Source organism: Fusarium redolens (genome assembly GCF_020744475.1).
Source record: "Fusarium redolens strain MPI-CAGE-AT-0023 chromosome Unknown BKA55scaffold_21, whole genome shotgun sequence".
In the NCBI taxonomy this organism is placed as follows: Eukaryota; Fungi; Ascomycota; class Sordariomycetes; order Hypocreales; family Nectriaceae; genus Fusarium; species Fusarium redolens.
The window spans coordinates 494,842-522,412 of record NW_025763684.1 but is presented as its reverse complement, the minus strand read 5'-3'; the positions used below and the strand labels follow the sequence as shown (position 1 = coordinate 522,412).

General features: G+C 48.1%; 6 protein-coding genes across 6 annotated transcripts; 2 read left to right on the top strand and 4 right to left on the bottom strand.

Moving 5' to 3' along the window:
* Positions 1 to 7,877: 7,877 nt before the first annotated feature.
* On the bottom strand, positions 7,878 to 9,486 carry BKA55DRAFT_696252 (uncharacterized protein; the record flags this gene model as incomplete). The annotated part of the gene is made up of 2 exons (XM_046200243.1): positions 7,878 to 9,379; positions 9,435 to 9,486. The coding sequence occupies 2 exons, from the start codon at positions 9,484 to 9,486 to the stop codon at positions 7,878 to 7,880; spliced, it is 1,554 nt and encodes a 517-aa protein (XP_046043460.1).
* BKA55DRAFT_582416 (uncharacterized protein) lies at positions 9,409 to 10,414 on the bottom strand. Its single transcript, XM_046194119.1, has one exon. The coding sequence runs from the start codon at positions 10,094 to 10,096 to the stop codon at positions 9,521 to 9,523; it is 576 nt and encodes a 191-aa protein (XP_046043459.1). The 5' UTR covers positions 10,097 to 10,414; the 3' UTR covers positions 9,409 to 9,520.
* Positions 10,415 to 13,460: 3,046 nt separating this feature from the next.
* Positions 13,461 to 13,981, bottom strand: BKA55DRAFT_582410 (uncharacterized protein; the record flags this gene model as incomplete). Its single annotated transcript, XM_046194118.1, has 3 exons — positions 13,947 to 13,981; positions 13,583 to 13,924; positions 13,461 to 13,545 (listed from the first exon to the last, which is right to left on the bottom strand). A coding segment is annotated over exon 2 (248 nt), but the record flags the coding sequence as incomplete, so codon positions are not given.
* A 1,605-nt stretch (positions 13,982 to 15,586) lies between these two features.
* On the top strand, positions 15,587 to 17,039 carry BKA55DRAFT_524801 (uncharacterized protein; the record flags this gene model as incomplete). Its single annotated transcript, XM_046188738.1, has 4 exons — positions 15,587 to 15,866; positions 15,931 to 16,218; positions 16,277 to 16,407; positions 16,461 to 17,039. 4 exons carry the CDS (start codon positions 15,587 to 15,589, stop codon positions 17,037 to 17,039), a joined length of 1,278 nt encoding a protein of 425 aa, XP_046043457.1.
* A 7,089-nt stretch (positions 17,040 to 24,128) lies between these two features.
* BKA55DRAFT_582386 (uncharacterized protein) lies at positions 24,129 to 25,344 on the bottom strand. Its single transcript, XM_046194117.1, has 2 exons — positions 24,538 to 25,344; positions 24,129 to 24,477 (listed from the first exon to the last, which is right to left on the bottom strand). Exons 1-2 carry the CDS (start codon positions 24,984 to 24,986, stop codon positions 24,243 to 24,245), a joined length of 684 nt encoding a protein of 227 aa, XP_046043456.1. The 5' UTR covers positions 24,987 to 25,344; the 3' UTR covers positions 24,129 to 24,242.
* Positions 25,345 to 26,491: 1,147 nt separating this feature from the next.
* Positions 26,492 to 27,315, top strand: BKA55DRAFT_197962 (uncharacterized protein). The gene has a single exon (XM_046185099.1). The coding sequence runs from the start codon at positions 26,581 to 26,583 to the stop codon at positions 26,998 to 27,000; it is 420 nt and encodes a 139-aa protein (XP_046043455.1). The 5' UTR covers positions 26,492 to 26,580; the 3' UTR covers positions 27,001 to 27,315.
* Positions 27,316 to 27,571: the final 256 nt, after the last annotated feature.

Below are 27,571 nucleotides of genomic sequence, written 5' to 3'. Positions count from 1 at the left end.
GATGTGACAGTTGAGATGTAAGCCTGTATAATTTGTAAGCGCTCAGGCTGCCGACCACACAATATGATAAAAACCAAAAAGGGATACTACACTAGTGGCAATTGAGTCATATATCTCAACACAATAAACAAGCCAATTGAAAGAGTTATATTTCTTAACATTGTAACCAGCAGCATCCCCTGCTGGCACAACCGGGCCAATCAACCTAAATCAGGCTCGGAAAGCACGGAAAAGCCGGCACGAATAGCTCGCTTACGTATCCATTGGCAGTTAGATCAAAAGAGTCAACAGTTCTGGGTGGATAGAAGTCCAGGAAACAGCTCCATAGTCCCGTTCCATTTTATTGAGAGGATACGGTAATCTGTTTCCGTTGATGCCTATTCCCGATAACTCCGTCCGCAATTTGAGCAGACGCATCGCAGGCCAAAGCCTGCTAAAAATAACATATATTGTCAAGTCGACTGGAAGGCCACTTCTGGTCCTCGGCCTCTATCTAGTTTTTCACCAAGGCCCGGCCCGTAGCGCTAACTTTGGCCAGGGTTCGCTAACTGTACCCACCCGCACGATTGGATGAGCAAGAAACGCTCATGTCAAATCCCATGAATAAATCGACCAAAAATGTCTCGCCGGACAATTAAATCCTCCCTTAACGATGTTCACCTAGTTTCAACCCGATGAGTCAATTGAGTGGGAAGCCTGATAGAAAGCTGAATCGGACAGACATATGTATTAGTAATTACCATTACCATAGATACATTAAGATTGTTAAAAACCAAAAAGGGATACGATCCTAGTGGCTCGGTTCTTCTTCCCCTGACGGTGGGAAACCCAAGAAGCTCCGAGGCCGGTTTTCGGAGTCACCCCGCGTCGCACGCACCACGGACTATGTGGAGTCTGGATAAACACCTGTGACGATCAGCTATGATCACCGAATTGAGCATATGAATGAGGTTTTGTAAGGCTTTGTTTTTCTATTGTAGTGTTGTAGAAGAGATCAGCTTTTATAGCTGGTTGCTTCTGGGATGAGAGCTTCAAGGGGCCCCATAGGGACACGCCTAGGCGCGCCTCAACACCTGAACGCGTAGGCGTGCGGATTATGTCAGCCCTCAATTTGGCCTGTCGAAATTGCGCTGTGATGCAGTTTTTACTTTTGAGAATACTATGATTTCAAATGGTTATGAATTCTTGGTTATCTACCGGAATGAATGGCCTGCTGGGCCTCACCATCTGCCGCTGCCGCCTCCCAAATATCATGCATACCTCTTCTGCTGGAAAAAGGGCTGCGTTCCATCTCCACAGCTACCTGAGCCTTGACACGGTCATCTTCTGCTTTGCTCCAATCTAAATAGGCCATCATCTCCTCTTTAGTCCAATCTCCGGAGCCGTTTGGAGTATCGCAGCGCTTACCCATCTGCTTCTAATCGAGACACCATTGATAGCTGGATTTGTCGTACCGCAGAGGTAGACCTAGCGCCCTCCGATACTGCTGGTTAGTTTTAATACTGCCACGAGGCTGCACCTTGTACCAAGCTGTTGAAGTAAAAAGAGGTTGATTGTGTTGTTGTTAGTTCTAAGTTACATGTGTCCGAGAGGAGCACAGCTCCTTACATAGTATCCACATCCCCAGCCACCAGCAGATCGGACCACCTTCGCCGCACTGTCTCAACATAAAGGAGGGCTAAAACTGGCTTGTCGGCTTGTTCGCTGTCGTTTTTCACGGTGTATTTGATTGCTAAGGCTTAAGCTTCGCGACCTATGAAGGCCTATACGTCGTTCAACTGCGGGGGAAGACATTATGGAAGCGATAAAAGATATTAGGTCAAGACCTTGGAACGCGTCTACGCTCCTAGAGTTATTACGGCTGGTTCGGAGCTAAGGTCGAAAAAATGTGGAGAGCTAAACCTGTAGTACTTTTAGTGTAGGGGGGAGAACCCATGATCTACTAACAATTAAAAATTTAGCGAATTAAAGCCCGTGAAAGTCATGTCTGTATCAAAACCGTCATGCCGCTCTATCAATTCCCTATTTAAATGTTTGAATAAATCTTTCAAACAACAAATCCAGTGTTGAGGGTTACCAAATATCTCAAATATGACCCCGGATTTGATTTTTTTTTGATTTGAGGGCAGCGCTGCTTCTGGAAAACCAGCTGAGGCGGCTGCACGATGATACGTAAAATTGCTCCTCAATCTGGGGCCTTTTTTTGTTTGGGAAACTTACCGCTGGATATATAATGGAGTAGTTAGCTTGCTATATATATGCAAGCTTTTGCTGGACGATTCGCTTTGGGACAGATGGCAACATGGTTGCTTATGGGATCAATGACATACCATCCAGGACCACCTAATGGATAACCCCACCTAATGGATAACCAAAATTTCGCTCCGCCCACACAAAATCCAAATTTTGATGCGTACACAAAACACCAGGTCGTCAATTAAAAGGCGAAGGTTTGGAGAGAAACCCTATAAAATTGATCAATTTTTACTCTCTGCGTGGTTTTTTGACCTCCCGACCGCTACGTGTGCGCCGGCAGTGCTTTGTTACGACCCTAAAGTCGTCACTTTCGTCCTCTGACCTGACACCCACCTCAATCACCGACTCAACCTTCTCGTCCACATCCACCTCTATTTCTGCCTTCTTTGAGTCAGGAAGAGCTTCTCCAGTCGCTAGAGCCTCCGCTAGAGCCATGAATCGTCGGTTCGGGTTCGGTACCGCCTTTCTTTTCTTCCCTCGCCGCACCTGGGCCATCTGCTCCTCGAGTCCAGTAATCCGCGCATTCTGAACGGCCACCTTCATCTCTAAAGCTTCCAACCCCTTTGCGATCTTACTGTACTTCCGCCTGGTCGGACGACTGCGGTGTTTGGCCATTTCCCTCACCTGCCGGCTCGTTTTCGGCGTATCATCCGAGTGCAGTTGAGGAGGGCTCGGCGTCTTGAACTCTTCCAGCAGTTTTTCTTTGTCTGGTTGAATTTCAGGATGTGTTAGAGCCTTATGACGATTTATAGGCCAATTTCCAGTAAATCTCCAGCCGGATAAGATAATCTCCTTCCTCATGCCCGCCTCTCTGGCTTTCGCGTATGCCCGAATAAAATTGACTTTGTCAACCGGCGCAGAATCGGTCAAACTAGCTAGCTTTTGGAGTTCTTTCCGATACGCACCTTTGATGACATTAAAAATTCCATTATCTAACGGCTGCAAACCATGGGAACAATGTGCTGGTAGGTAACAGCAGTAGACGTTGTTCAGAAAGCACGTAGCCATCCACTCGTCCTAACTGCTTGTTAGCGACCCTATAGCGGACGACTCCGCGGCGAAAACACCAAATTGCTTACCTGCGCATGGCTCCCGTGGCCGTCAAGGATAATGAGTCTCGCATCCGATGCATCGCGAGGCTCTGTTTGAGGTAGATAGACATCTTTCAACCACTCGAGAGCTATATGGTTGTCGGTCCAGCCGTTCGGGGATGTGATGTAGTGCCAGTCGGCTATCAATTCGAATTCGTTAAGAAACCACTGCTTCTGTAGCTCTTTTCCTTTAAAGATAATCCCGGGTTTTAAAGCGCGACCAGTTGCGGTGACGGCCTCAATAAACGAGGTCCAGGTGCGCGACTGGACGCCTTTTAATAACGCCTTCTTCTTCGGGTCGGAACTCCCAATTACGAGGCTGTCCAAGCCTTATGGACAACCAATTAGTTATGGCCTATGGAAACCCATAGAGTACTTGTGGAAGACTTACCGAAACCCGCCATTATGCCGCCCTCGTCCACGTTAACCGTGTTCTCCGGCTTGATCCAGCCGTATTCCGTCTCCCGAATATCGAAGTACCAATTGACTGCCTTTGGAGTAAATCCATCAAACCTGGCGGCTTCCTGGCGTTTCCCAAGCGTGGTAGATAGTTGTAGGTGACGCTTGACGAACCTGGTGGTCCAGTGCTTGCCCAGAGGCTTGTTATCGCCTTGTTGTTTGAGGATGGCCTCGACACAGGCACGGAGCTGGCTGTGCGAGAGATCATAGCCCAGAGACTCTTGTCGCAACACCCAACGAATGAGGGTCTCCTCTTGGCTCTTTGAAATACGCTGGTGGGCCTTGATACGTTCATTCCTGCTCGCTTGACCAGAAAGTCGTCCAGAAAGGGTCGACTGAGGTACTCCACGCAGGCTTGCAAACAAATAAATCAAATCCAAATCTATTCAAATCAATTCAAATCTATCCAAATCAAATCAAATCAAATGGGCCATAATGTTATCCAAATCAAATCAAATCGCGATGTCCAGATTTATTTGGATATCTGGCTATTTGGATAAGCCCCACTTCTGTGATCTGGCCCAATCACTGCCAGTCATTACGCCCCTACCCGCGTCGCGTAAGGTTACACGAAATTCTGTTTTCCTACCACCTTGCGACGCGCTGCATACGAAATCAGTTTGTTCTAAGCCTATGTCGGCCTTGCAATGAACACACCCCACTACTCCATAAGTGGCCTGGTCTGAGAATATTGTACAGCGATCGGCAATTCACGATAATTCTCGTGGTTTATATGATATGGTTCAATATGCGAATACTGGCCAGGCGTCAAGAGCTCTTTCCAGTGCTCCTTCTACTGCTTTTAGCCTCCTTGATAGCCCTGACCTCGGTTCGTCAGAGACCAAAGGAGGAGCGGCGGATGACGCATCATTTTCGGTCGACTATATCGGCTATGAAGGCATCGACTGGAATCGCCTTTCGGGGTATTCCATTCGCAAACATCAAAGAAGGCCGCGGACAGGGTGGGTATGGGAACACGGATTCGATATCGAAAAAGACGGCTCCGGTTACCGATTCTGGCTTTGCAAAATGTGTCACCAGAAGAAGGCTACGATCACCCACATGTACGACGCTGCATCTACGAGCCAAGCAAACGGTCATATGGAAGATATCCACCGTATCAATAAAGACGGATCCATGCCACCGCAGAGGAAGAAACAACGCACTCTTTTCGACATGGTTGACCTAGACCCTCATCGGCCAAAGGATCAAGCCTTGATGAACGCATTTATAGCATCATTCGAACCTGCCCGCTTTCAACATTTACTCATACGTTGGGTGGCATGCGATAATATCCCATTTTACAAGCTTGAGAGCCCATACTTTCGCGATCTTATGGCGTACGCAAACAGTGCCATCGTAGATTCGGGAAGTCTTCCCACCCATAGCACGATTCGCGAATGGATTGTTCGGACCTTCAGTCGTCATAAAGGCGTCGTGACGGAATTACTTGGCCGTTCTCTCAGCCGCATTAATATCTCCTTTGATGCGTGGTCGTCTCGCAGGTTTACCTCTCTGCTCGGCCTCACCGTGCACTTTCTTGATGATGACGGGAAGTTCCGTACATTTCTCCTAGGCTTGCCACGGATTGAAGGTCGCCACGGCGGCGAAAACCTTGCCGACCGCGTTAGCGAGATACTACATGAATACGGGATCGAGGAGCGCACTGGGTACTTTGTCACAGATAACGCGGGCAGCAACGACACGTGTCTTGAAGATCTGGGTATTGAATTGGGTTTCAAGAAGCAGCATCGTCGGCTTCGTTGTTGTGGTCACATCATTAATCTCGTCGCTAGATCCATTCTTTTCGGCACGGACGTCGACGCATTTGAAGAGGATTGTCAAGCCGACAAGGAAATCCAAGATGAGGTCCAACTCTGGAGATCAAAGGGTCCTATAGGCAAACTGCACAATATTATTCACTGGGTGCAAAGGTCCGGTCAGCGCATTGAGAAGCTGCACAAGCTCCAGTCTATTGAGAACACCGCCTTAAGCCTCGAGGACAAAACAGCCTACGACGTCATCACCGATAACGCTACTCGCTGGAACTCGTCTGAAGCCATGATGGAGCGGGGCTACCTGCTTCGGAACGCACTCGATTCTCTGGTCCAAGCGGAGGTAACAGAATGGAACCAGTACGTGGCCAGGAGGACACAGAACGGGATAAAACCGATGCCGAAGAAGAGCCGCAAGAAACCTGCGATTGTTGATGATAAGATGACCGCTGAGGACTGGTCAATAATTGCAGAGTATCTGGCAATCCTAAAACCATTAAAGATTGCGACCAAGCGCCTGGAAGGCCGACCTCAAGAAGGCAAATTTGGCGCGATTTGGGAGGTTCTACTAACCATGGAGTGGCTTTTGAAGCATCTGGAAGAGGCTAAGTTACAACATGAACGAGACGAGGAACCGTACCTACGGATTGGCTGCAACCTCGGCTGGATGAAACTGGACCAATACTACACCCTTACCGAGGATAGCCCTGCCTACCTCGCGGCGCTTGTCCTCCATCCCGCATTTCGCTGGTCGACTGTCGAGTCGCAGTGGGCTGACCATCCGGGCTGGTTAATCAGAGGAAAGGCAGCAGTGCAAGAGCTATGGGAGGAGTATCGAAAGCTCTCCGTCGAGCAGGATGCGCTACCGGAGCAGCCGACTATTGCAAGGAAGACAACGGACCTGGATGACTTTATGGCCTCGATCAGGAAGCTCAGTACTCAGCCTGCGCCTTCGCCGTCTGCCATGCGCGATGAGTATGCAGAGTGGGTGGCCACAACCGATCCAGGCGATTGTTTAGTGGATGACCCGATTCAATACTGGCTTCTCCGAAGGCGCCAGTATCCACGTCTGTCGCGGATGGCAATTGATCTCTTTTCAGTCCCGGCCATGTCATCCGAGCCAGAGCGGATATTCAGCCTCGCCGGGCAAATGGTCACGGCTCAGAGAGGGCGTCTCAAAGCGGATCTCATAGGAGCTGCTCAATGTATATCGTCTTGGGAGAAAAGTGGGGTTATCCAGATATCCAAATAAGATCCAAATCAATCCAAATCAAATCAAATCAAATCAAATCGCCAATTTTAGTATCCAAATCAAATCAAATTAGGCCCCCGATTTGATTTGATTTATTTGTTTGCAAGCCTGGTGATAACTCCTGTGTTGAAATTTCAACGCCAACGGCACCGTATTCGTCCTCTTTGATATGCCATAGCCACTTGATAAAGAAGCCCATTTGGGTACGACCCAAATCTTGAAGCCAACGGGGTCGGGCTTGCCTTTGATAGTCGTGATAGAGTCACTTTTGCCCGTATATCGGATTATGCACTCATCGACAGCTAAGTGAGATCCAGGCCGGAATAGCTGCATAGATACGGCTTGTATATGATCAGACCACTCTTCAACGCCTTGGAATACCCTCGGAAGTGGTGCAGTCTCATCGATTTTGGTGTGGTCAAAGGGGCGAAGGTGCCTGTGGATAAGTTGAAATGTATCGTATGAAATGAACTTAACAAATGAGTGCTCAGCGCGTTGAACGCCGGGCTTCGGGCCCTCCCAATAGCTTCGTATCTTCTTTTCCTTATGCACACCCATATAAACAAACACTCCAATCATCATCATCACCTCTGAAGTCGTTGGGCCTTCCCATTTGTGGAGTTTTGAAGTTGGCTTCATTTCGGTCTTCCAGCTGTCAATCCAGCCGTTTTTCTTAAGCCATGTGACCCAGCTTTTGGTATAGACGACCCATTTTTCAATAAGGAATATAGGAAGGAAAATTTGGAATAGCTTTAGAGGCGTTGGAGGTAGTGTGTTGATGTGAAATTTGCGTGGTTCTACTTGGAAGGGCTCGAAGGTCGTGCCTCGGTCCTCTTCGGCCGGAAAAACCGCGGCCCGGGTCGAGTCATTTGGCCAAATGCGATGGCTGTGCCTCATCGAGAAAGCTTTTGTCATCATAGGGATTGATGACCCGGATCTCATCAAGAATTGGAGGGGACTCCATCGTTCTCATCAAAATGAATTCGTGGTGTTTTGGGAGGGAATTGGCACGAAATCTTTCACGGATTAAACTTTCCGTACCCTTCAAGTACTTCCGGGGTTCCCAAGGTCATGTGGGGCGAGGTACGGACTGGAGGGCTTCACGCACTCAGGAGATGAGTTCAACCCTGCGGCTCTGATATAAAGGGTGAAGCCACCCAGTCCGCCCCTTTCTGGCTCCACGCGGATTTGGCCTCTGTGCAACTCCGCCAAGAAACTGCAAATGAAGAGGCGCTGATCTGGGATGCTGCTCTGCCTTTCAGGCGGACTGTGTGTAAGTCGCTGGTGAGTTACGTCCCTCTCGTTCTCCCCAATGACCGAACCTGTATCCCGGATCGAAAAATAAAGATAAATTTTCTTTCCGTGGCCCTGCGTCGGATAATCTGAGAGGGCGTCTTCACACGAGAGCTGGCCGGTGATGTTGCTTATATTCGCCTCGTCTATGGCTTCAGGTATTCCTTGCGATGCTCCGATGCTAACGGAAATGCAGCGATTCTCCCGCAGATGCGTGCGTTCGATGGCATTTGTGAGTAGGTTAATGAGTATCTGGAGCAACATCTGGGTGTCCGCCTTGACGCAGTCAATATCTAAATTCGAGTAGGAATCCTCGACATGAAACTCGATCTGGATTTCGTTCGACATGAACATAGGCTCAAACATTTTCAGGAGTCGCTGGATAGTCTGTATGGGGTCTAGGTCGACTGGTATGACCCTTCGGCGATCCAAACCCAATTTCGGAGTGGCCAAGATCCCTTCGGCGATTTTTTTCTGGTAACTGGCCCAGTGCGTTATTGATTGAGCAGCCTCAGTACAACTTTTGAGTAACAGGTCGTGATTTTTAGAACCCCGAGTCGGATCTGGGATGGACCGGTACTTAGAGATGACACTGGAGATTTTCAACCCGCACTGAAACATCGGATCGAGGGTATTTCGCAACTCAAGGAGGGTGATGCCGATGAATATCTGCTGACATCGCTGGAGATCTGTGAGGCTCGCTTGGCGCTGCTTCTCGATATTCTCAGCATGATTCTGTCGAAGGGGGTTGAACGCGCGTCCAATTCCGCCTGTTGAAGTTAAGCTGGGGATAGCCACGGGCGGAGATGTGACTGTACGATGTCCGCTGATGAACCGGAGGCGTCGTCGGACCGTCCAGCAGTACCATGTGATGCCACAATACCTGTAAGACGACGAGAAAGCGTTTCTCGGCACGCCGTCCTTGACGAAATGGAGCGCCCAAGACTTGAACTGAAGCGACTCGGTGTTGGCGGGGCCGAAGATCCGCCTGACTAGCAAGTGTGAAGACCACAGCGCCGTGTTGGCAAATATGGGCTGGAAGGGGCCGGGTAGGAAGCTGCCGAGATCCATCAGATCTACAACGAACGTCGGCCGTGTATCCTGTTCAAGGAATTCGATGACTTCTAGCTCCAAAGAAGAAAACGAGGTTCCTACTGGAGGGCGTATTGTCCCAGTCGGTTCAGTATCCGAAAGATTGACCTGCATGCTCGACGGGAACGCTGAATTTGGGGTAACATAGTCATTGCGGATAGCTTTCGGTTGTAGGTAGGCAGGCTCGTCATTTGTAAGTCAAGACAACATTCGAACCTATTACATCAGTGTCCATCGCTGGTCCAGACCGTGCGATCGGCGACGCCATGTTGGGAATGACAGCGCTAGCTGGCCAAATGGAGTTAGCTTGGAGTTAGCTTGGAGCCGCCGTCCAGGGCTGACCTATACTCGTAAGTCTGGATTGGGCATTTCTCGGGGCGTTTGGTCTGGTGTATGAGTATGTGCGCTTTGAGGTCCCCGAACGCCTTGCCGCAATTGGGACAAGTGCAGCGTTGTCTTTGCTTGGTCTCGTATTCGCTGCGATACCCGCCTGGGGTGGGGGGTATCATACTATGCCGCTGCAAATGGGCGTCCATGGCCTGTCGGCTGGCTTCTGGGTGAATTGAAGACGGTTCTGTCGGCTCGGACGTGGGGTCAGCCATTGGCTGCCGGCGGAAATTCGAGAACGCGACAAACAGCCGCTGCTTTTGGGATAGAAGCTGCGCCACTGTTTGCGTCGGGATGATGAACTGATGTGCCGGGGGGGATGCCCTGGGAAGTGGCTTAGTTGAAGGAACTGCCGACAGACTAAGCTGTGTTAGACGGGCGCGAGGTAGTAATAAAAGTAGAGGTGTGTAGTGGAAAGAGAGAAAGGTGGATTGCGATCGGCCATTCCGCTCGGTACAAGTGAAGTAGAAGTCGAGAAGAACAAATATCATACAAGGGAACTGAATGGTTCTGGAAGGTAACGCGAGTAGAAGCGGCTTCTAACCTCCGTTTCGGTTTTCTCGGCGGGTGCGTCTCGCAAAGCCCGGGATTCCTGATTACCGTACATTCAAAGGGCTTGATAGGGATCTTGGCGGTGACCTCTGCCGCGGCCGGTATCGGGGCCCCCAGTTTTAAATTATCCAATTTGATGAATACCTGCCAGTTTGTTGATAGTTCGCCTTAAGTTTCAGCAAAGCTGATTGTACTTGGATTGGAACGTGGCATGGTAGCGCCGAAAACACCAATGATAAGCTCTCCCCTTTGTCTTTCCTGCCCCATCGGAAAGAAGGCCCTGTGTCTCAAACCAGCTCGCCATCACGGCCGGGAGTGCCGAAGTGTTTCAGCGCTGCCGTCACCGGGGCTCGGACCCTGCGCATGCAGGCACCATGCCTGCTCATTCGCAGGGCAAATGGTCTCTACCTGGTTACCATGGCCGGGGATGTGTGATAAACCATCGATTAGAAATATGAAGAATCTCAATACCTTCTCGACTTTTTCCCCCTTTCCCATGGTTTCCGTATATACCGGTAGTTTGGTTTGCTACAGTCGATGCCAGAGAAGACCCGAGAGGATGGAGCAACCCACGCGTACTTTATTATGTAATATCCTCCCTATGCATTGGGGGGGGGGGGGGGTCCACATAGGGACACGGGTCCGTACACAAACGGGTCATATAATTAGTCAGCAAAGCCCAGTGTAATTTCCAGCAACACTCACTATCCCCTCAATTGTCGAAAGGCTCCAGCCAGGTCACTCCAGGGATGTCTGCCCCAATTAAAATGCAAGAATGTAAGGTACATTATTTCCTACCTAAATTAGCCCATGATAGATGTCCCCGCAATATTTCGAGTTACAAATCGCGACATCACACTGCTCACACCCCCAAACTGATTGATGCTTCTTCTTCTTCAATTGAGGCCTCTTCTTATTATTGCTGACCGGCGCCGAAGGCTTTCTTGAGGCTCTTGACCTTTGCTGCCCAACCCGGTGGCCCTGACAAGCAACCTAATTAGGTTTTTTTTGCCCTTAGGACAAGTTTATGCTGTGCCATAGACGTAAATTCTTCTCCGGTCTGAAACTTCTGCCTTGACTGACGTTCCTTATGGAACGCTTTAAACAACTCGTTATAAATACGCCGGCGCTAATCCCTTTGGCTCGTGAAGGCCTCGCCCGGTATTGATTGAGAACTCATAGATGACTTTGGAAAGATTTGTATGACGATTTTGGCGAGAATGGTTAATGGTGCGTCTGTAGGTTCCCCTCATGTACCTGTTATGTGAGAGGGATCATGTGGGGCAAGGTACTTTCGGGAGCCTTTCGACAATTGACGGGATAACTTTTCTGCCTGTCTCACCACCGAGAACTACCACTACAACCATCAATGGATTCCAATACAGCAGCTTCTTTCCCTCTTCAGCAGTGGTATAGATCACACGAGGATCTATCCCTTGATCTCCATATCTCCCCAATGCGTGCGGACCTCCGCAATTTCACTTGCCCCACTTATCTCGGTCACCTCAGAAGTACGTGAGAGGTACGAAAAGTTTTAATCCAAAGAAGAAATTAATGTCGTTTTACACCTAAAACACCATCAAATCATTTCGATCTCATCAATGAGCTCCCCTCCGATTCTAGACGAGATACAGGTCATCACTTTCTATGATGGCAAGAGCTTTCTCGATGAACGGCACAGCCGCCGTATTTGGCCAGACAGTTCAACCTGGAGGTCAGTGGCAATGAGGAGGAGAAGGAGAGGAAGCGGCCCAAGATGCGTAGTCGGATCACCTTCGATGTTTGTATCTGTGATGTTGCAATTTGTCAGACCAAATATTGCTGGGACTTCTATCACCACCTAATTTAGCAGAGGAATTTTGTACCCTTTATTTCGTATATTTTAATTGGCCATAACCCCTCGTCGTGACCACAGTGGAGGTCCGCACGCATTGGGGAGGTGAGGCGTATCCTCTGGGGCGGAATAAATTCATTCGAAGTGAACAGGGGTACACGACAATTAGGAATAGCCTTGCCTGAAGGTGTAACCAAGCACCAATCAGAAATTCAAGCTAACTCCCTGTCAAAGTCAAATGCATCCCACGCTAGTCCATTTTCGAAATTCATGTCTACCCCTGGTCAAGAATCAATTCTACCCCCTGTAAAGCGGGGTAAAATAAATCAATTGATGTACAATTGATTTTGGTATGTAGTACTAGGCTCCTAACAGTGGGTCGAGCACGATCTGGGCAAGCCAGGGTTAAGCGAGGCAAAGGCTAAAAGCAGAAACTGACTTTCGTACAAATAACCTGTTCATCTTGACTGGGTGTCTGCCGGGCTTCAAAAGATGTCTTCTGGGGCTGGGGCTTTAATCCTGTTCCATAATATGTTGGCCCAGTTGCCATATCATGTGGTGGCAAATGGGATGCGTTGCAGTGCGGGGTAGCGATAGACCTATCGAAGAAAACGAAACCAAAAAGGCGCGAGATGCGGCTCGGTTAGTCTCAGTCGCAGGCTATTGAGACGACGCTTATCTGCTTGGCCCTGCAAATCCCATTGCCCAGTCCCATCACGACGTGGTTATCGCGGAACTGCGATGCGGGATGACAGCCGGACAATCAGGGACGGACTATTAGTTCAGCCGCAGGACCCTAAGCACCAAAAATGAAAAATGGCTAGCTGAATAGCCGAAAACAAGGCCAACCCTTGTCAAGCTAATGGTGCTAGTTGTTTTGCATCAGACCGGTCTGCGCCGTGCCGATCGCCAACGGCCTTCTAAATTACCCTCGGCCATTCATCGGATCATCAAGATCCTTGCCGCCACATTGCAGGCGGTGGTTGAACGCGAGCGTGTTTCTTCTTAGGCACGATCACGTAGACAAGTCAGGCAGGTCTTCTCCTATGGCTGTCAAGGCAGGCCCAACCAACGAATTACGGTCATGCTGCCAGAATGGTGGACGAATCTAACATACAGCCTACCCGGGGACTTCAGAGGCAGGGCTCCCGCTTGATGTCATCACTGCCGGCCGGACGTTGGCCTCGGGAAATTGTGGGGTTGGATCAGGGAATGCGCGACAATAATGGTAGACTGGAAGGTGAGATTAGGCTGACAGCAGCAGGTCCGTAATTAATAAAGTAATCGCGGACGCGCTGTTGCGATCAGAGCCCCACTGAGAATGATCTACTTGGTAATCCACAATGCCAAGGTCCATAAAGGCTGCAAGGACGGAAAAAGGGCATTTGCTCAGACCAAACGCTCGGGCCTCTTTCGAACATACAACATTCGGGAACAAGTGCTGCAACCTTACAGCTAGCCACCTCAGCTCAGGCAGCAATGGGCGGAGGAAACTTCGGCTACGTTGGTTGAGAAAATGGCGCAACCACACCACCATACACAAAGTAACTCGTCTCTCGTCGGTATTCAGAATGAGGCGAGACAGGAAACACCAATACCTGCAATGCAGTCGGAGGCTTTTTTTCTTTGAGGGCGAATCCATAATACACGTTCCTTCGACAGGTCTTAATTGTCTTCGCGGAGCGGGCCGATCTGCCTAACAACTTGGTGCTAACATGGTTTGCGGGGTAAAGCGTGTCACCTCGCAATTGAGGAAACATACGACAGCCAATGATTGCCCATTCGGTTCTCCTCACTGCCATGCCGCAATTGTCCTCTTGCACCACTAAGTGACTCGCCGAGCCGCTTTTGGGTTGCTCGCCTGCACTTGTCAGTCTATCACAAGTGCCACTGAACGCTCGATGGCCCTGTGCTTCCATCACTGCATGGTCAGCCGCCCGCCATCAAGCCATGTGTAGTCAGCCTGTGCTGAGGGGCTTTTATAGCTGCAGCCGGTCAAGCAAGCCATTTTGGGGATTTTGATAGGGTTTCCACCAAAACCGAAAACGGCCATAGACCAAGCCTGTTTTCTCTTTCCTCGGAGAGGGAATAAATCCTGTTATCTATCACTTCAGTGGCCTCAACGCCTGCTATACGGCAGAGCCACGCTTTCGGAATGGGCTAATTGGCACTGGAGCAATGCTACGAATGTAAGCAAGATGGTTTGAACTAAGGCCATTTTTAGCTTCTGTCTTTACTAGAGAAACAGTAGGCATCTAGGCCTGGTTGAATTTGATTATCTTATTATATATAAGGTCGTCATGCAGTATGTTCTCTTCCATTTTAAAACTGAGCCGATCAAGCCGCTTCCTACAAATTTGCAGCGACAGGGGATTAGTACACTAAACCATACCATGTAAGCGAGGGATAGCGCACAGGCCGAGTAATTTTTGTATTCGGACCCAGAACCTGAGATCAAAAGAATGGTGCACGGGCCAGAAAAAATGGTATTGGGTGCCATTACCAGTGGTAATTGGTACAGTAGGGTGCTCGTGGAACCATTGTGTACAATATAGAGAGCGATGGGTGCTCAATGGAAAGTGATCAGGAGGGAAAAATAGGCGCGTACTTAGACGCGTTGGAGTCACTGAGTCGGGGGTAGTAGTAGTAGTATTTATTACGCCCGGGAGAACGGACCTCATAGGGCCCTGAGTCGGGGGGTTGGGGTCAGTGTTGAGGTCCGTTGTTTGACAGATCGATGGCTATAACCCCCCCTCAACTGTAAGTCCTAATACAACCACTTCACCACAATCTCTGCGTCACTCTTTATCTCCCAACTTTGGAGTTACATGCTGTGAAGCGTGATGATATTAGGTTGACGTCAATATGCATTGCAGGAGGCGCTAGATTGAATGCCTCCCGGTTATAAGGATACTAGCGGTTCGTTGTCCGAACGTGTCAGAAGACCGCCGTCCCCGCACAAACAGAACAAGCAAGAACACTGCTGTCACGTTGTGTACCTTACATAATGGGGCGTGCGATCGTTATAGCAGTGATACTCCAGTCGTACCCAGGTATAAAGATGTATATGGGACCCAGAGCAGGGAAGAAAGTCAACCAAGAACATACACATATCCAATGAGACACATGAGAGAATCAGGGCTCGTGACAGATGTTATTGATTGTCGACTTGATTCTTTGATTGGTCTGTCAGGGAGGGGTTGGTTCAGTTCCCCCTTCTTTTCTGGATACAAGAATAATATCGTGATAAAGGAAAGTGGGGCCCTTTCCCAGCCGCCAATCTAACATGAACAAACCCCACTTCAGGGCTGTGCTCGACCAATCGTAGATCGTTATTTGATGACATAAGGATAAGCGCGCACACGACATCGCAGGGCCCACGGTTTGTTACTCAAAGACAACCGGGGCTAGGCTCAGCCATAACGCGACATCGCAAATTTACTATACTAAACACAAACAATCATCTCTTCATCCTTCCATTATCTCTCATTCTTTTTCTTCGCCCTTTCATCGCGCGACTCGTTGTTTGCCTCTGGAAACCCCTCCTTCTCTCCACTCCCGACACGGGCATACCCAGCCGCATCAAAACGCTACAATGAGCAATCGAAAGCGATCGCGCTCCGTCGGGAAGGAGAATCGCGCAGAGTGTCCTTTTACAATTTCTTACGCGCCTGACCCATCGCGCGCAGATCAGGAACGTCATAAGAACAATAAGCGGAAGCGCGACGGTCAAGATGACGATAAACAAGTTCAGATTCAAATCTCTCCCTTCTCTCCCACAGGCAGCTTCAAAACCCACGACACTATGGACCTGTATTATACAGTCGAACCTGGAAAGCGATGGCAAGATATGACACGCTACAACAGCTTCGTCCGTAAGTATCCGATGAATCCCGGCATCTTCCAAACTGTGAGGGGCTTATGGCTAATCCTTGGCAGTTAACAGCATCAAGTACTACAGCGAGGGCTTCGTCTATGTCGCCAACGAGTCAACCGTCGAGCACCAAAAGGCCACAAATGATGGCAAAGGTGGTTACAGAAGGTCTAATGATGAGTGGGTTGCGCGCATCCTCGAGATTCGAGCTTCCGATGAGCACCATGTTTATGCACGCGTTTACTGGATGTACTGGCCCGACGAACTGCCTCCTGGTACCATCGACCGCAAGAAGACAGTTCAAGGCCGCCAACCGTATCATGGTACTAACGAACTGATCGCCTCCAACCACAGTACGTCCTAGAATGCTTAGCATTATCGTCCTGCAACGCAACTAACCGATTACTGCAGTGGATATCATCAACGTCGTCAGTGTAACAGCACCCGCAATCGTCAGCCAATGGATTGAGTCAGATGACGAAGAAATCCAAGACTCGCTTTATTGGCGCCAAGCATACGACTGCCGCAAACCACAACTTTCGGTATGTTGCGCGATAGGTCCCCTTATCTTCGCGTTCACTAAATATATGTACAGTCCGTTAGCATCATATGCAAATGTGAAACCCCCGCGAACCCCGATAAGACGCTCATAGGATGCACGAGCTCGGAGTGTGGGCAATGGATGCATCACGAATGTTTGACTCATGATGTTCTCATGCAAGTTTATGAACGACTAGGCACCGACAAGCCTCATCGAGCCGAGGCTGCGATTTTGAACGAGGAAAAGGCCAAAGAAGCTACCCGTCCTCTATCACCAACCGATGCCGAGGAGAAAGAGACCCAGCCCACGATCGATGTCCGCTCTGGAGAGACTCAAGATAATGTACACGTAGAGGTTGTTCGAGAAACACCTCTAGAGACCAAAAACTCAACGCCTAGACCAACGCCATCGAGATCTATCACCGCCGCACCAGCCAAGGGATCGGCCAAGCAGGGCCGCAAGAAGAAGACTGGGGATTATAAGCCATACGCAGGACTCTTTGAGGCTAACCTCAAGATGCAAGAAGGGCCTACAGCGTGGGAGATTCGTGACTTACGCGAAAACGTAACGGGTGGCGAGAAATCCTGGACGGAGAAGGCCTACTGTCTGATATGCGGCACTGTTATCGAATGACTACTCAAGTAAGGGACCCCATAATTACACTGGATCTGTTCAGGTGAGCAGACCCATCGAGCTTTCGAAGGTGAAATTTGAGATTGCGTAGGCTAGTTGTTTGGCTCCCTATGTGGCTTGTGGGAAACTCACACCTGCAATATCACCAGCTCGACCTAGTTGCCTTCTCGATACCATCCAGGACCACCTAACGCATAACTCCACCTAATGCATAACAAAAATTTCGTTCCTGTCATACAAAATCCAAATTTTCATGTCCACAAAAACAGGCCCGATTCTCAATTAATAAATGAGGCTTTGGAGAAAGTTTCTAGAAAATTGCTTAACTTTTACTGTCTGTGGTTTTTTGACCTCCCGACCGCTCCGTGTGCACTGGCAGCGCTTTGCTTCGACCATAAAGTCATCACTTTCATCCTCTGACCTGTCGCCCACTTCAATTACCGACTCAACCTCCTCATCCACAACCATCTCCATTACTACCTCTTTTGAGTTAGGAAAAGCTTCTCCAGCCACTAGATTCGCCGTCAGAGCTATGAATCATCTATTTGGGATTGGTACCGCCTTTCTTTTCTTCCCTCGCCGCATCTGGGCCATCTGCTCCTCGAGGCCAGTAATCCGCACATTCTGAACGGCCACCTTCATCTCTAAAGCTTCCAACCCCTTTGCGATCTTACTGTACTTCCGCCTGGTCGGACGGCTTCGGTGCTTGGCCATTTCCCTTACTTGCAGACTCGTTTTCGGAGTATCATCTGAGTGCAGTGGAGGAGGACTCGGCGCCTTGAACTCTTCCAACAGGTTTTCTTTGTCCGGCTAAATTTCCGGATGTGTTAGAGCTTTGTAACGATTTATTGGCCAATTTCCAGCAAACCTCCAGCCTGATAAGTTAATATCTTTCCTCATGCCCACCTCCCTGGCTTTCGCGTATGCCCGGATAAAGTTAACTTTGTCAACCGGCGCGGAATCGGTCAAACTAGCCAGCATTTGGAGTTCTTTCCAATACGCACCTTTGATGACATTAAAAATTCCATTATCTAACGGCTGCAAACCATGGGAACAATGTGCTGGTAAGTAACAGCAGTAGACGTTGTTCAGAAAGCACGTAGCCATCCACTCGTCCTGACTGCTTGTTAGCGACCCTATAACGGGTGACTCGGCAGCGAAAATACTAAAAGGCTCACCTGCGCATGGCTCCCGTGACCGTCGAGGATAATAAGTCTCGCATCCGATGCATCACGAGGCTCCGTTTGAGGTAGATAAATGTCTTTCAAGTGGCGGAGGGGCTCGAACTGACATCTGCGGTGAACAGCCTACCCTCGACCAGCCAAGGCACTAGATCATGTGATGCTGACAGCAAATAGCCAGGATCGATAATTAGGACTTTCTTGACGATCTAACGCGACCTCTGTTCATAGATGGCTAGGTTGACATTTCCCAAAATGTTTAGACAAACAAGGGTTTCTGTGTCATACATGGCGATAGAATACGGATATGGTTGACTGCATCAAAAGCTTTACCGAAGGCATCTACGCCACATCCTTACGTCTATATAATAAACAACCGAGATAAAATACTCTCAAAACATTAGGGGCTTTCTTTTTAGAAACCCACAGAGACTTTTATGCTGTATCTGGCGTTTAGCGGAAACGAATAGGACTTAAGAAGCTCCTGAAAGCAGTCCTTGCCTGTTGCACTAGCTTAGCTCTGCTGGAGCTCAATGTTTAGGCGCTGCGCTTAGATCATTGCCAAGTACGGATACAGATTGGTTTCCGTGCCGGAGCCAGGTGCCTCCCAGACCAACGGCGTGGGGGAATGTGACTAATAATCTTATTTTATCCTTGTCTAGAAGGAAGGGTTTCAGCTTTTCAGTTGAGGCTTCGGGCACGGACGCATCACGTCTTCACCACCAAGCCCGGTCCCGACATCAGCCCACCATAACTAAAATTATGCTCCAAAAGTCTCTGAACACCCCACCCTACAGCAACTCAATCCGTTTAACTATGATAACTTCACTTATACAAAAATCAATTAAATGAAGGTCAATAACAATGTATTGTATATCAAAATAAAGCCCTGATATTTCTCTTTAATATTTTGTATACCAACCCCTTGCGCGAATGCAAGCGTCAAGTCTTCAGGAAAGAGAGTCAATTAGACGGTTAATCTGCTGTGGTGTTATCGCTGCCCAGGCCAACTGGATGCATTTAATCAACTTTGCTCTATCGACCTCATTGTTTTTCAAGAGGTCTAATTGAGGAAACATCTTCTTAATATTCAGCTTTAATTGCTTCCATATATGCTCAATTGGGTTAAGATCTAGGGAATGTGCCGGCCAGTCAATCCACTGAATTTCTCATTCTAGCAGCCATACTGTCGTAGACTCTGAGGTGTAAATTCGAGCATTATCTTGCTGAAATTAACGAAACCCCATCCAAATAGGAAGTAAACCTTCTATTAATGCCTCCTGATAACTCAATGAAGTATATCCTCTTCTTCTGGCGGTCTGGTCGCAGATCATAATGATAATATCGGATTTTTCTCCTCTCCAGATTGCTCCCCAGACCATAATCGATAATCTGGACTTTCCATAAACTGTTACGTTTACTAATTCCTTCATAAACTTCTCGTGAGGCTTACAGAAGACCCAACCTCGTTTATAATTGGGTTGCGATTAAACTGACGATTCATCAGAGAAAATGGTCTGAAGGTGTCATCAGTTGAGTGATAGTTTCCCGAGCGGCGTCCATCCGCAAACTTCAAAGCGACATACCTCCAACAAATTCATCAATACCTTCCTTCCAAGCTTAACACCATAAAAACCGCTGACGTGCCGTTTCCTTAGATAGCGGTATTCTCTGCATAGCCCTCCATTTGCAACCGTAATAGAGTCTAATAACTCGGCGTATTGTAGTTCGTGAGATTTCGTCACCTAGATAATTGACAAGCGATTCGTATGTAATTCTACGGTCGCGTTTGAGTGAAATTAATACGTACCGAATCTACTGAACTGTAAGTTTCCTAGGACGCCAAGATCGAGGTTTTTTGTCTAAGGTTTGGTGAGTTTTCCAGCATTGAAAGATATTAAGGATGGTGGCTGGTAAACATCCCGCCTCCTCAGCGACATCTCGGTATGACCTCCCGCTTTCTACTGCTTGAACGATAAGAGCTCTGGCCACCTCACTCAAAATCCTGACTTCTCCTGCGCCTTGCGCATACAATGGACAGAATTCCATTCTTTTGCGACATGTTTTGTCGAAGTTGTAGACGATTGAAGAAATTAGATGAATTCGGTTTTATGGTGGTGGATTACATTGCGGGGCAGCGTTCGGATTTTTTTGGCGCATAATTTTTACTTAGATCTTTCATTTGTGCGCTACCCTTACCAGTGCCTTCAAACTGGTTAAAGAGAAGGTAGCTTCTTAACCTTCAAGTCCCTCGCCAGTGAACAATAACAAAAGAAGGCGTCAGTCAATTTGGGGATGTGAGCAGTGTGATGTAGCGATTTGTAACTCGAGAGATTGCTGGTACTTTTATCATAGGCTAAATTAAGTGGAGGAGTAGGTATTTCCAATATGGTGCATTTTAATTGGCTGTACCTAACTGATCGCCTCGATCAACGTGATTGACTTAGGATGTGCAAATAACACTGCTGTGGCCCTAACACTCTCGTCAAGGCGCATTCGGTTTCAGAAGCCCTCATCATCAAGCTGATTAGCAAGGGCATGGATGCTGTTTTGACCCTGAGTAAGCTCTCGCTTGCCTTGTGCAATGCAATTATAGATATCCTGCTGCGTAGCAAGTGTATCTGAGTCGGCATGTAGATAGGATCTGATCTCCTTTGGTGCAATACTGGCATTGGCGAGTTGATGGACCATTGACTTATCCGGACTTGATAACTGACGATGTAACGTATGATAAGCGAGTGCACCAACCAAGCGAGTGCACCAGAAATTCCCACCATCAAGACAGAATAACGTGTTTGATAAGCGAGTGACCCAGACAAGCGAGTGACCCAGCACACTGTATACCTAAAAATAACCAATCCTATACTATTTTACTACCTTGAATAAAATAGCTAAAAATCTAATAAAAATATTTTATACAATAGTATAGCTAACTTTATTAATTACCATTTTTTTTTAAAGATTTTTAGCTATTTTATTTTATATAGAAAACCTTAAAATACAGTGTATTTTACAGTGTAAATGAACTTTAAAGTTTATAGCTATCTCTTTGAGTGGCATAAGACTACATACAAGGAGGTCACGACCGGGGTGTAGGGCCAATCAAAATGAGCGCGACGGCCGATACCTCCACCCACACCTAAATTAGCGCGTGATAGAAGTACCAACAGTCAGCATTGTTACATATCGCTACATTACATACTTTGCAACCGTACCTGCTTTGTGGACCTCGTGCATTTCCTGATATAGGCTGTAGATAACCTCCTTTTGCCTTCCTTTTTTTAATAGGGCGAGGCTGACCTTGCCTGAAGCCTTGGCAAGCTAGGCAGGGGGAAGGGCCGCCTCGGCGGACATGATTGATACCTCTTTGTAGGTGATTTTGCCGTGCTTCTGTATCCTCGATGTCTTCTTCCTTCCCTGACCGATTTCTCTTCCTTGTGCCGCCTTCAGCAGCATATATGTTGAAAATCGCGTTGCAGATGCATTCCTTCCAAGCTTGTAGCGTGCTATAGGGCTTCCAACGAGGGTGCCGGGTCTTCTTTTGCAAAATGAAGCTATTCGCAAGTGCGACTTCGAGGAGGAAGCTCCAAAGCAATGCCTGCCACGGACCGCGGCGGAATCGATGCTCGTAGGTTGTATAGGACCTTATCTGATCGCCGCGATCCACGTGATTCATTTCATCGTTATACTGAGCGGCAACAGTAGGTATAGGGATCATTTTGAAGCTATCCCTGTTGAAAATCTGCTGCAGCTGTTGTGCCTCTGCCTTCGTGCCTTTCTTAGCCGGCAGCTTCCTCTTTTTTAGTGTGCGCTCGTGAGGGGCGCCTGTGTGCACAGTTGAGATGAAGAGCACCACGCCGCTATCCTTCCAAGCGATTTGGATGACCTAGGGGGAATAAAAAGGGACAAATTAGTAAGGGAAATACAGCCAAAAGTCGTCTGTACCTGTTTATCCGGCATCGGGATCAATATGACCTCGTTATACCTCAAAGGCGTGCCGTCAGGAGCTTTGCCGGTCTCTTTTATCCGCTTCATCTCGGTGCTAATGCCGCAGTTAGGGCGTGCCGTGCCTGTGGCACCAAAGCCAAGCTGCCGAAGCAGGCGGAAGAGCTGCGGTGACGAGAAGAGGTTATCTGTGAAGACGTGATATGTCTGAGGAAGCAGCCTTTTCACTAGGTGAACCACGACGCTCTGTGTATTGCTAAGAGGGATCTCGGTCTGTAGCTTTCCCTTCTTGCCAACCGGCTTCGGCGTAGGTAGGTTGATGATAACAGCGGTATATGGTGATGACTTCACGTGCCAAAGCCACTGTAGAAAGAAGCCCTGTTGGGCGATAACCCAGACTTTGAAGCCCACCGGTGTGGGCTTTCCCTTGACAAGCGTTATCTCTTTTGATCTGCCTGTAAACGGCACCATACACTCATCTACAGTCAGATTAATTCCTGGAAGATAGAGCTCGGTTGACACCTTCTGTATAAGGTCAGACCACTCTTCAGCCGCTTGGAAGGTCTTTGGAAGATCACCCTCATCCCTCACATCGACTTTGGTGTAGTCAAAAGTGCGAAAATACCGGCTAATCAGTTGAAACTTCCGTAAGGGCATGAACTTGATGATTCAGTGAAGAGGGCGCTGATCTCCTAGGCTAGGTGCCTTCCAATGGTCCTTTATTGAGATTTCCCTATGGATTCCTAGGTAAATAACGACTCCAAGCCATACATAAGCCGTTGCAGAAGAGAGGCCTTCCCACTTGAGAATGCGTGAGTGTTCGGAAAGAGGGGTATTCCAGTTGTCAATAACGCCGTTTTCTTTAAGGTGAGAGACCCAGCTGTTGGTGTATTTGATCCATGACTGTATAAGGGAAATAGGTATAAAAAGCTGGAATAATTGAAGGGGTTCCTTGGGTAGAGGGTTGATCTTGAAATCATGATATTCTAGCTTGAAAGGTTGAAAATCCTGACCGCGGCCCTCTTCGGGCGGAAAATTAGGCACGCCGGTGGGGTCACTCAAAGGAGGGGTCTCAAAGCTATGATCATCTAAGCTATCTCGTATCTTTGAATAGCTCATCGTTTCAATTACGACAGGCTAGGGACTATTTGTGTGAGGTTTTTGACGAATTTGGTGGTTAAAAATCATGTAGCTTTCTGACGAGAACTTCACGTACCCCGCAGGTACTAGCGTGGTTAGTCAGCTACGTGGGGCGAGTGACCTGCTGTAGTCTTGTGCCACTCAAAGAGATAGAGGATTTTTTTTTAAAAATGTAAGAAAAACAATATAACTTATTTTAAGACTTACATATAAGGTATTAAAATTATAGCTATTTTAGGCTTAGTTTGAATTTTTGAAGAATTCTTTTAAAACCGGGTTTAAGGTGGAAATAGGACTGGGTCACTCGCTTATCAAACACGTTAGAGCTTAAAATCACAGCAAAGCATCTAATTAATTGAGACTAATCGCTATACTCTTCTTCAGATATTCGTACATCTATCTGACATGTTCTTGTATTATGTCCAGTCTTTCCACAGGCTCTACAGCGCCGGTCTCTCGCCAGCTCTGACCTTCCCCGACCACCACTTCTCGATAATTCGGCCACCATCTGCGCATCAACGTCTTTCTGATCAATTACATCCCTACCCTAACCTACAGTCATCTTTCCTCCATTCCGTAGGCGGTTTTTTTTTGCTCTGCGCCTTTTGCTAAGAGTTTCAATTGCCTGTCGAAGGATCTGATTCTCAAACTTTAATAATGCTAACTTAATGAATTCCCAATTAATTCCAGCTGATAAGGAGACATCTGCTGCCTATAATAACGAGAGCTTTGAGTGCTAAAACCGGCCGGGGTCAAGGAGGCCGGCTGATATTCCAGCCGATTGAATCCGGGGGCACAGCTTCACACCTTTCCATGTGGAAGGCAGTCCAGTCGATACGCACCCTCCTGTATGTCTTACACTATAAGAAATACCGCCGCCATCCTAACTAGCTACAACCTAATTCAGCATATATCTAACTATATTACAAGAGTTGAGTCATAAACTATAGGGCTTAATAACCTGCGACATAGAAGCACTATATAGTTGCTGCCGATAAGCAACTGGACAGTCCTTGTGGGCAAGAAGGAGTGTCTTCAGGTTGACGGTCTCTTCTCTGAGATGGGCTATTTGCGCCATCAAGGTATTGTTCTCCGTAGTGAACAACTCAACCTTGGTCTGTAGCTGGGTAAGCCATTGCTTCCTCCTGAGACGACACTTGTAGGCAGCGACGCTGGTTTGAGGAGTCAGTAAACTGCCACAATACAGAACAATCAGGGATTGTAAGACATACCGATTGCGCTCGAGAAAGTTCTTTCGGTTCTCTTCATTTGTCATCTTTGCCATGGACACGCTTTCCTCCAGTCTCATCGTGGACCCTTCATCCGATAAATCCATGTCACTGTTGGTAGCAGCGGCATTGGCATTGGCCTTGGATTTCTTATTAGTGGGAGCCTGGACCGTGGACTCATCCGCTTTTCGTCGGCCGTTGGTGGGAGAGGGGTTTCTCTTGCCCATGCCTCGAGTATTGAGCCTGGCTTGTTCGCTCTCATCAGAGGCTATACTATGCATACTCATGCCGCGAGCAGAGCCAATTGGATCCCAATTTACCCACGACATTTGCTGCGAAGGGATTATTCTCTGTGGAGCGACGAGAGCAGGGTGGTGAGCGTGACTGGGGACGCCTGAAGTGGTGGCGAACTGGTTCGTACTCTGGGCATCGTTTCCGCCTCGGGCCAACATGTCCTTGTGATGGCAGAGGAGCACCGTTCTAATTACGTTTGGCCGCAGCTAAGAAAACAGCGGAAGGTAAAAAGGAACAGAAAAAGGACACTGAGATAGCCCGTGCCGTGGAGTTGCGGCTTGTGCTTGACAAGAGGCGAAGGCGTTTCGAAGAGCGACAAAGCGGTTGTCGGCGGGGTTATGTTCACATGTCAGAATTTGTAAAGGGACACTCCTGTCATCGGGCGTCCCGTGGCATTTGTGACAGAGTGACAAGTGTAGGCTAGCAACTCAAAAACGCTCAACGAATAGAATCGAGGATGGCAGTAAGGGAACAGAATAGGCAATCATTGATTGTCGTATGATTTCTTAAATGGTGATGACATGCCTTGACCTCACACTTTACCAGCCGAATACCCATTACCCCTGTCACGCTAAGGTAGCTAGCTGTATCCGTACGGTTTACAGGACGTATTACCCAATAAAACCCACTGTCGAATGTTCGAAGGAGGCCCAATCGCTGGTCAGTGCAAGTGCCCCTGATCGAATTTTAAGTCAAAAAGAGGGGTTCAGGCTTTTTAATTAGCTAACTACTTTTCTTTCGTTGTGGATAAATTCCGAGTTTCAAGTGTTTGAATGATCGGAACGAGGGGAGGCGTGTACAATGTATATCCGGGCCTTATCCGGTATACATATTAAGAAACATGGAATTTATGGACTTGGGAAACATTCATTATTATCATTATCTCTAGCTTTCTGTAAATATGCATCCTGAAGTCGAGTTGACTAAATATTATCATGAAACGGCCGTTCGAGAGCACTCAGACTAACTATAATGCAGCTGGTGAACAAAGCGAGACAACTCCATGACTCCAGCATCCTAGCTAAACCGAGCTATTCCGTAACAGGCCACTCGATATTTTTTCAGCCTCAGCCTAGTAAGCAGTCCGCTAGCGAAGTGGAGGTAGTCTGTTTGGCCAATGATAGGGATTAAGTTTATGGAGCCATGCTGAAACCGAAGCCAACTACTTGACCGTGGCCTGAATCCAAGTGCCAATGCTGGCTTTAAAATTTTAACAACAGAATACGAAAATGTAACGCGCTGTGTCGTCCTGAGTCTGAGCGTAGCGTACACGTAATACCCCAGCCTTACTCTTACTACCCCAACAAAGCATGGCGCCACAGCGCTTTGGCCCTGTAACTAATTGCTTACTCTGAACCGGCTCCCGCTTCAACAAGGCTTGGCGACTGGTATGTATGCCGTTTGAACCTTGCAACTGAAAAGTGCAAACTAGGACAATACAATGGATTCCGGGTAGGTGGCTTCGACATCGAGGTCAGCATGCAGAATTCCAGGCCCCAGACCTAACCCCTGAAGAAGAAAAAGGCTGTACGACGTCTACCGAGTTGGTTGTGTATCTGTCCCTCCAAGTGTGAATACCCCTATCCATGGGTCACTCTTGAAAAGGGATTTGTTTCGATATATAGAAGAAACGCATATAACACCCGTGCGTGTGTAAATGTCCCACCAGATTAGTTGCGCCTTAGGAGCCCTCGTTTAGTCCTCTTTCTGCTTGCCACTCGACTGCATTTGAGCATTCTTCATTTTCCTGTAATGGCCCGCAACACCAAACAGCTAAACGGGCCATTCCACCTCAAGTGGGTTCGCAAGCACTTTTATCAAGGCAGCACTACAAGCCCACATATGGAGGTTGGCTCGCAGAAGTGCCCCTGCCAATGTTTCGGACATAAGGTCGTGAGGTCAATTAGATTTAACAGATCCTCACCTGGCACTGTTGACGACCAAGCCAAACCAGAGACATCCCATGAGGAGGCCTACCAGTACCACCAACCCTCCGATAAAATCTGGGTTAACCCTATGCCTGAACCCAAAGAAACCAACGAAAGTAACAACTCTCATCTCTCAAACAAGCTACACCATGCCTTTTTGTTCCCTGCCAAGCCTCACTTACTGGGACCCCCGTCAACACCACCTCCAGAAAAACCACTTCCTGAAATCCCCACACAAACTTGACCCCATAAAACATTAGACAGGGTTGGCCGAAGGAACAGGATTCTCGACCTCCTGGTCGAAGCTCCCCAAACACTGCACAAGAAGCTATGGCAAACTACTCCCCCTTCCCAAAGCGGGCGCCTATAACTCGTCCAAGGAGTTCATCCTATCAGAGAATCCACAAGCCACAGGGGTTAACTTGCGCCAATGCCACTGTCACCAAGCATCATCCTCGACATGTCGCTGAACTCTGTCAGGACCCGTCTATAGGGAGAGAACCCTGCATAGATCAAGCAACACTACCCAAGAGCCTAGGGGATTGAGGATATACACTTATCCGATATCATGCTGACTAGAACTGAGAGAGACGGAAACAGAAACCTGGCATAGCTCCTGCAGGATGTTATGCGGCTGACCTTTCTTAATTTCTAATTATCTGCTTTCATCCTTTTTAGGTATACTATGCAGCCCTGGCTTTTACCTAAAAGGATTGTATTTTAAAATAGTTTGTGAAATATCACATGCTTGAGGTCTTAGAAGGTAATGGCAACTGGGTGACGTATTTGACTTTGGGAATTGATAGAGCGGCATG

Coding starts and splice junctions, on each gene's coding strand:
- BKA55DRAFT_582416 (XM_046194119.1), bottom strand. CDS start 10,096: ATGATATTTGTTCTTCTCGACTTCTACTTCACTTGTACCGAGCGGAAT.
- BKA55DRAFT_582386 (XM_046194117.1), bottom strand. CDS start 24,986: ATGTTGGCCCGAGGCGGAAACGATGCCCAGAGTACGAACCAGTTCGCC. Junction 24,478..24,537: donor AACTTTCTCGAGCGCAATCG/GTATGTCTTACA, acceptor TCCTCAAACCAG/CGTCGCTGCCTACAAGTGTC.
- BKA55DRAFT_197962 (XM_046185099.1), top strand. CDS start 26,581: ATGGCCCGCAACACCAAACAGCTAAACGGGCCATTCCACCTCAAGTGG.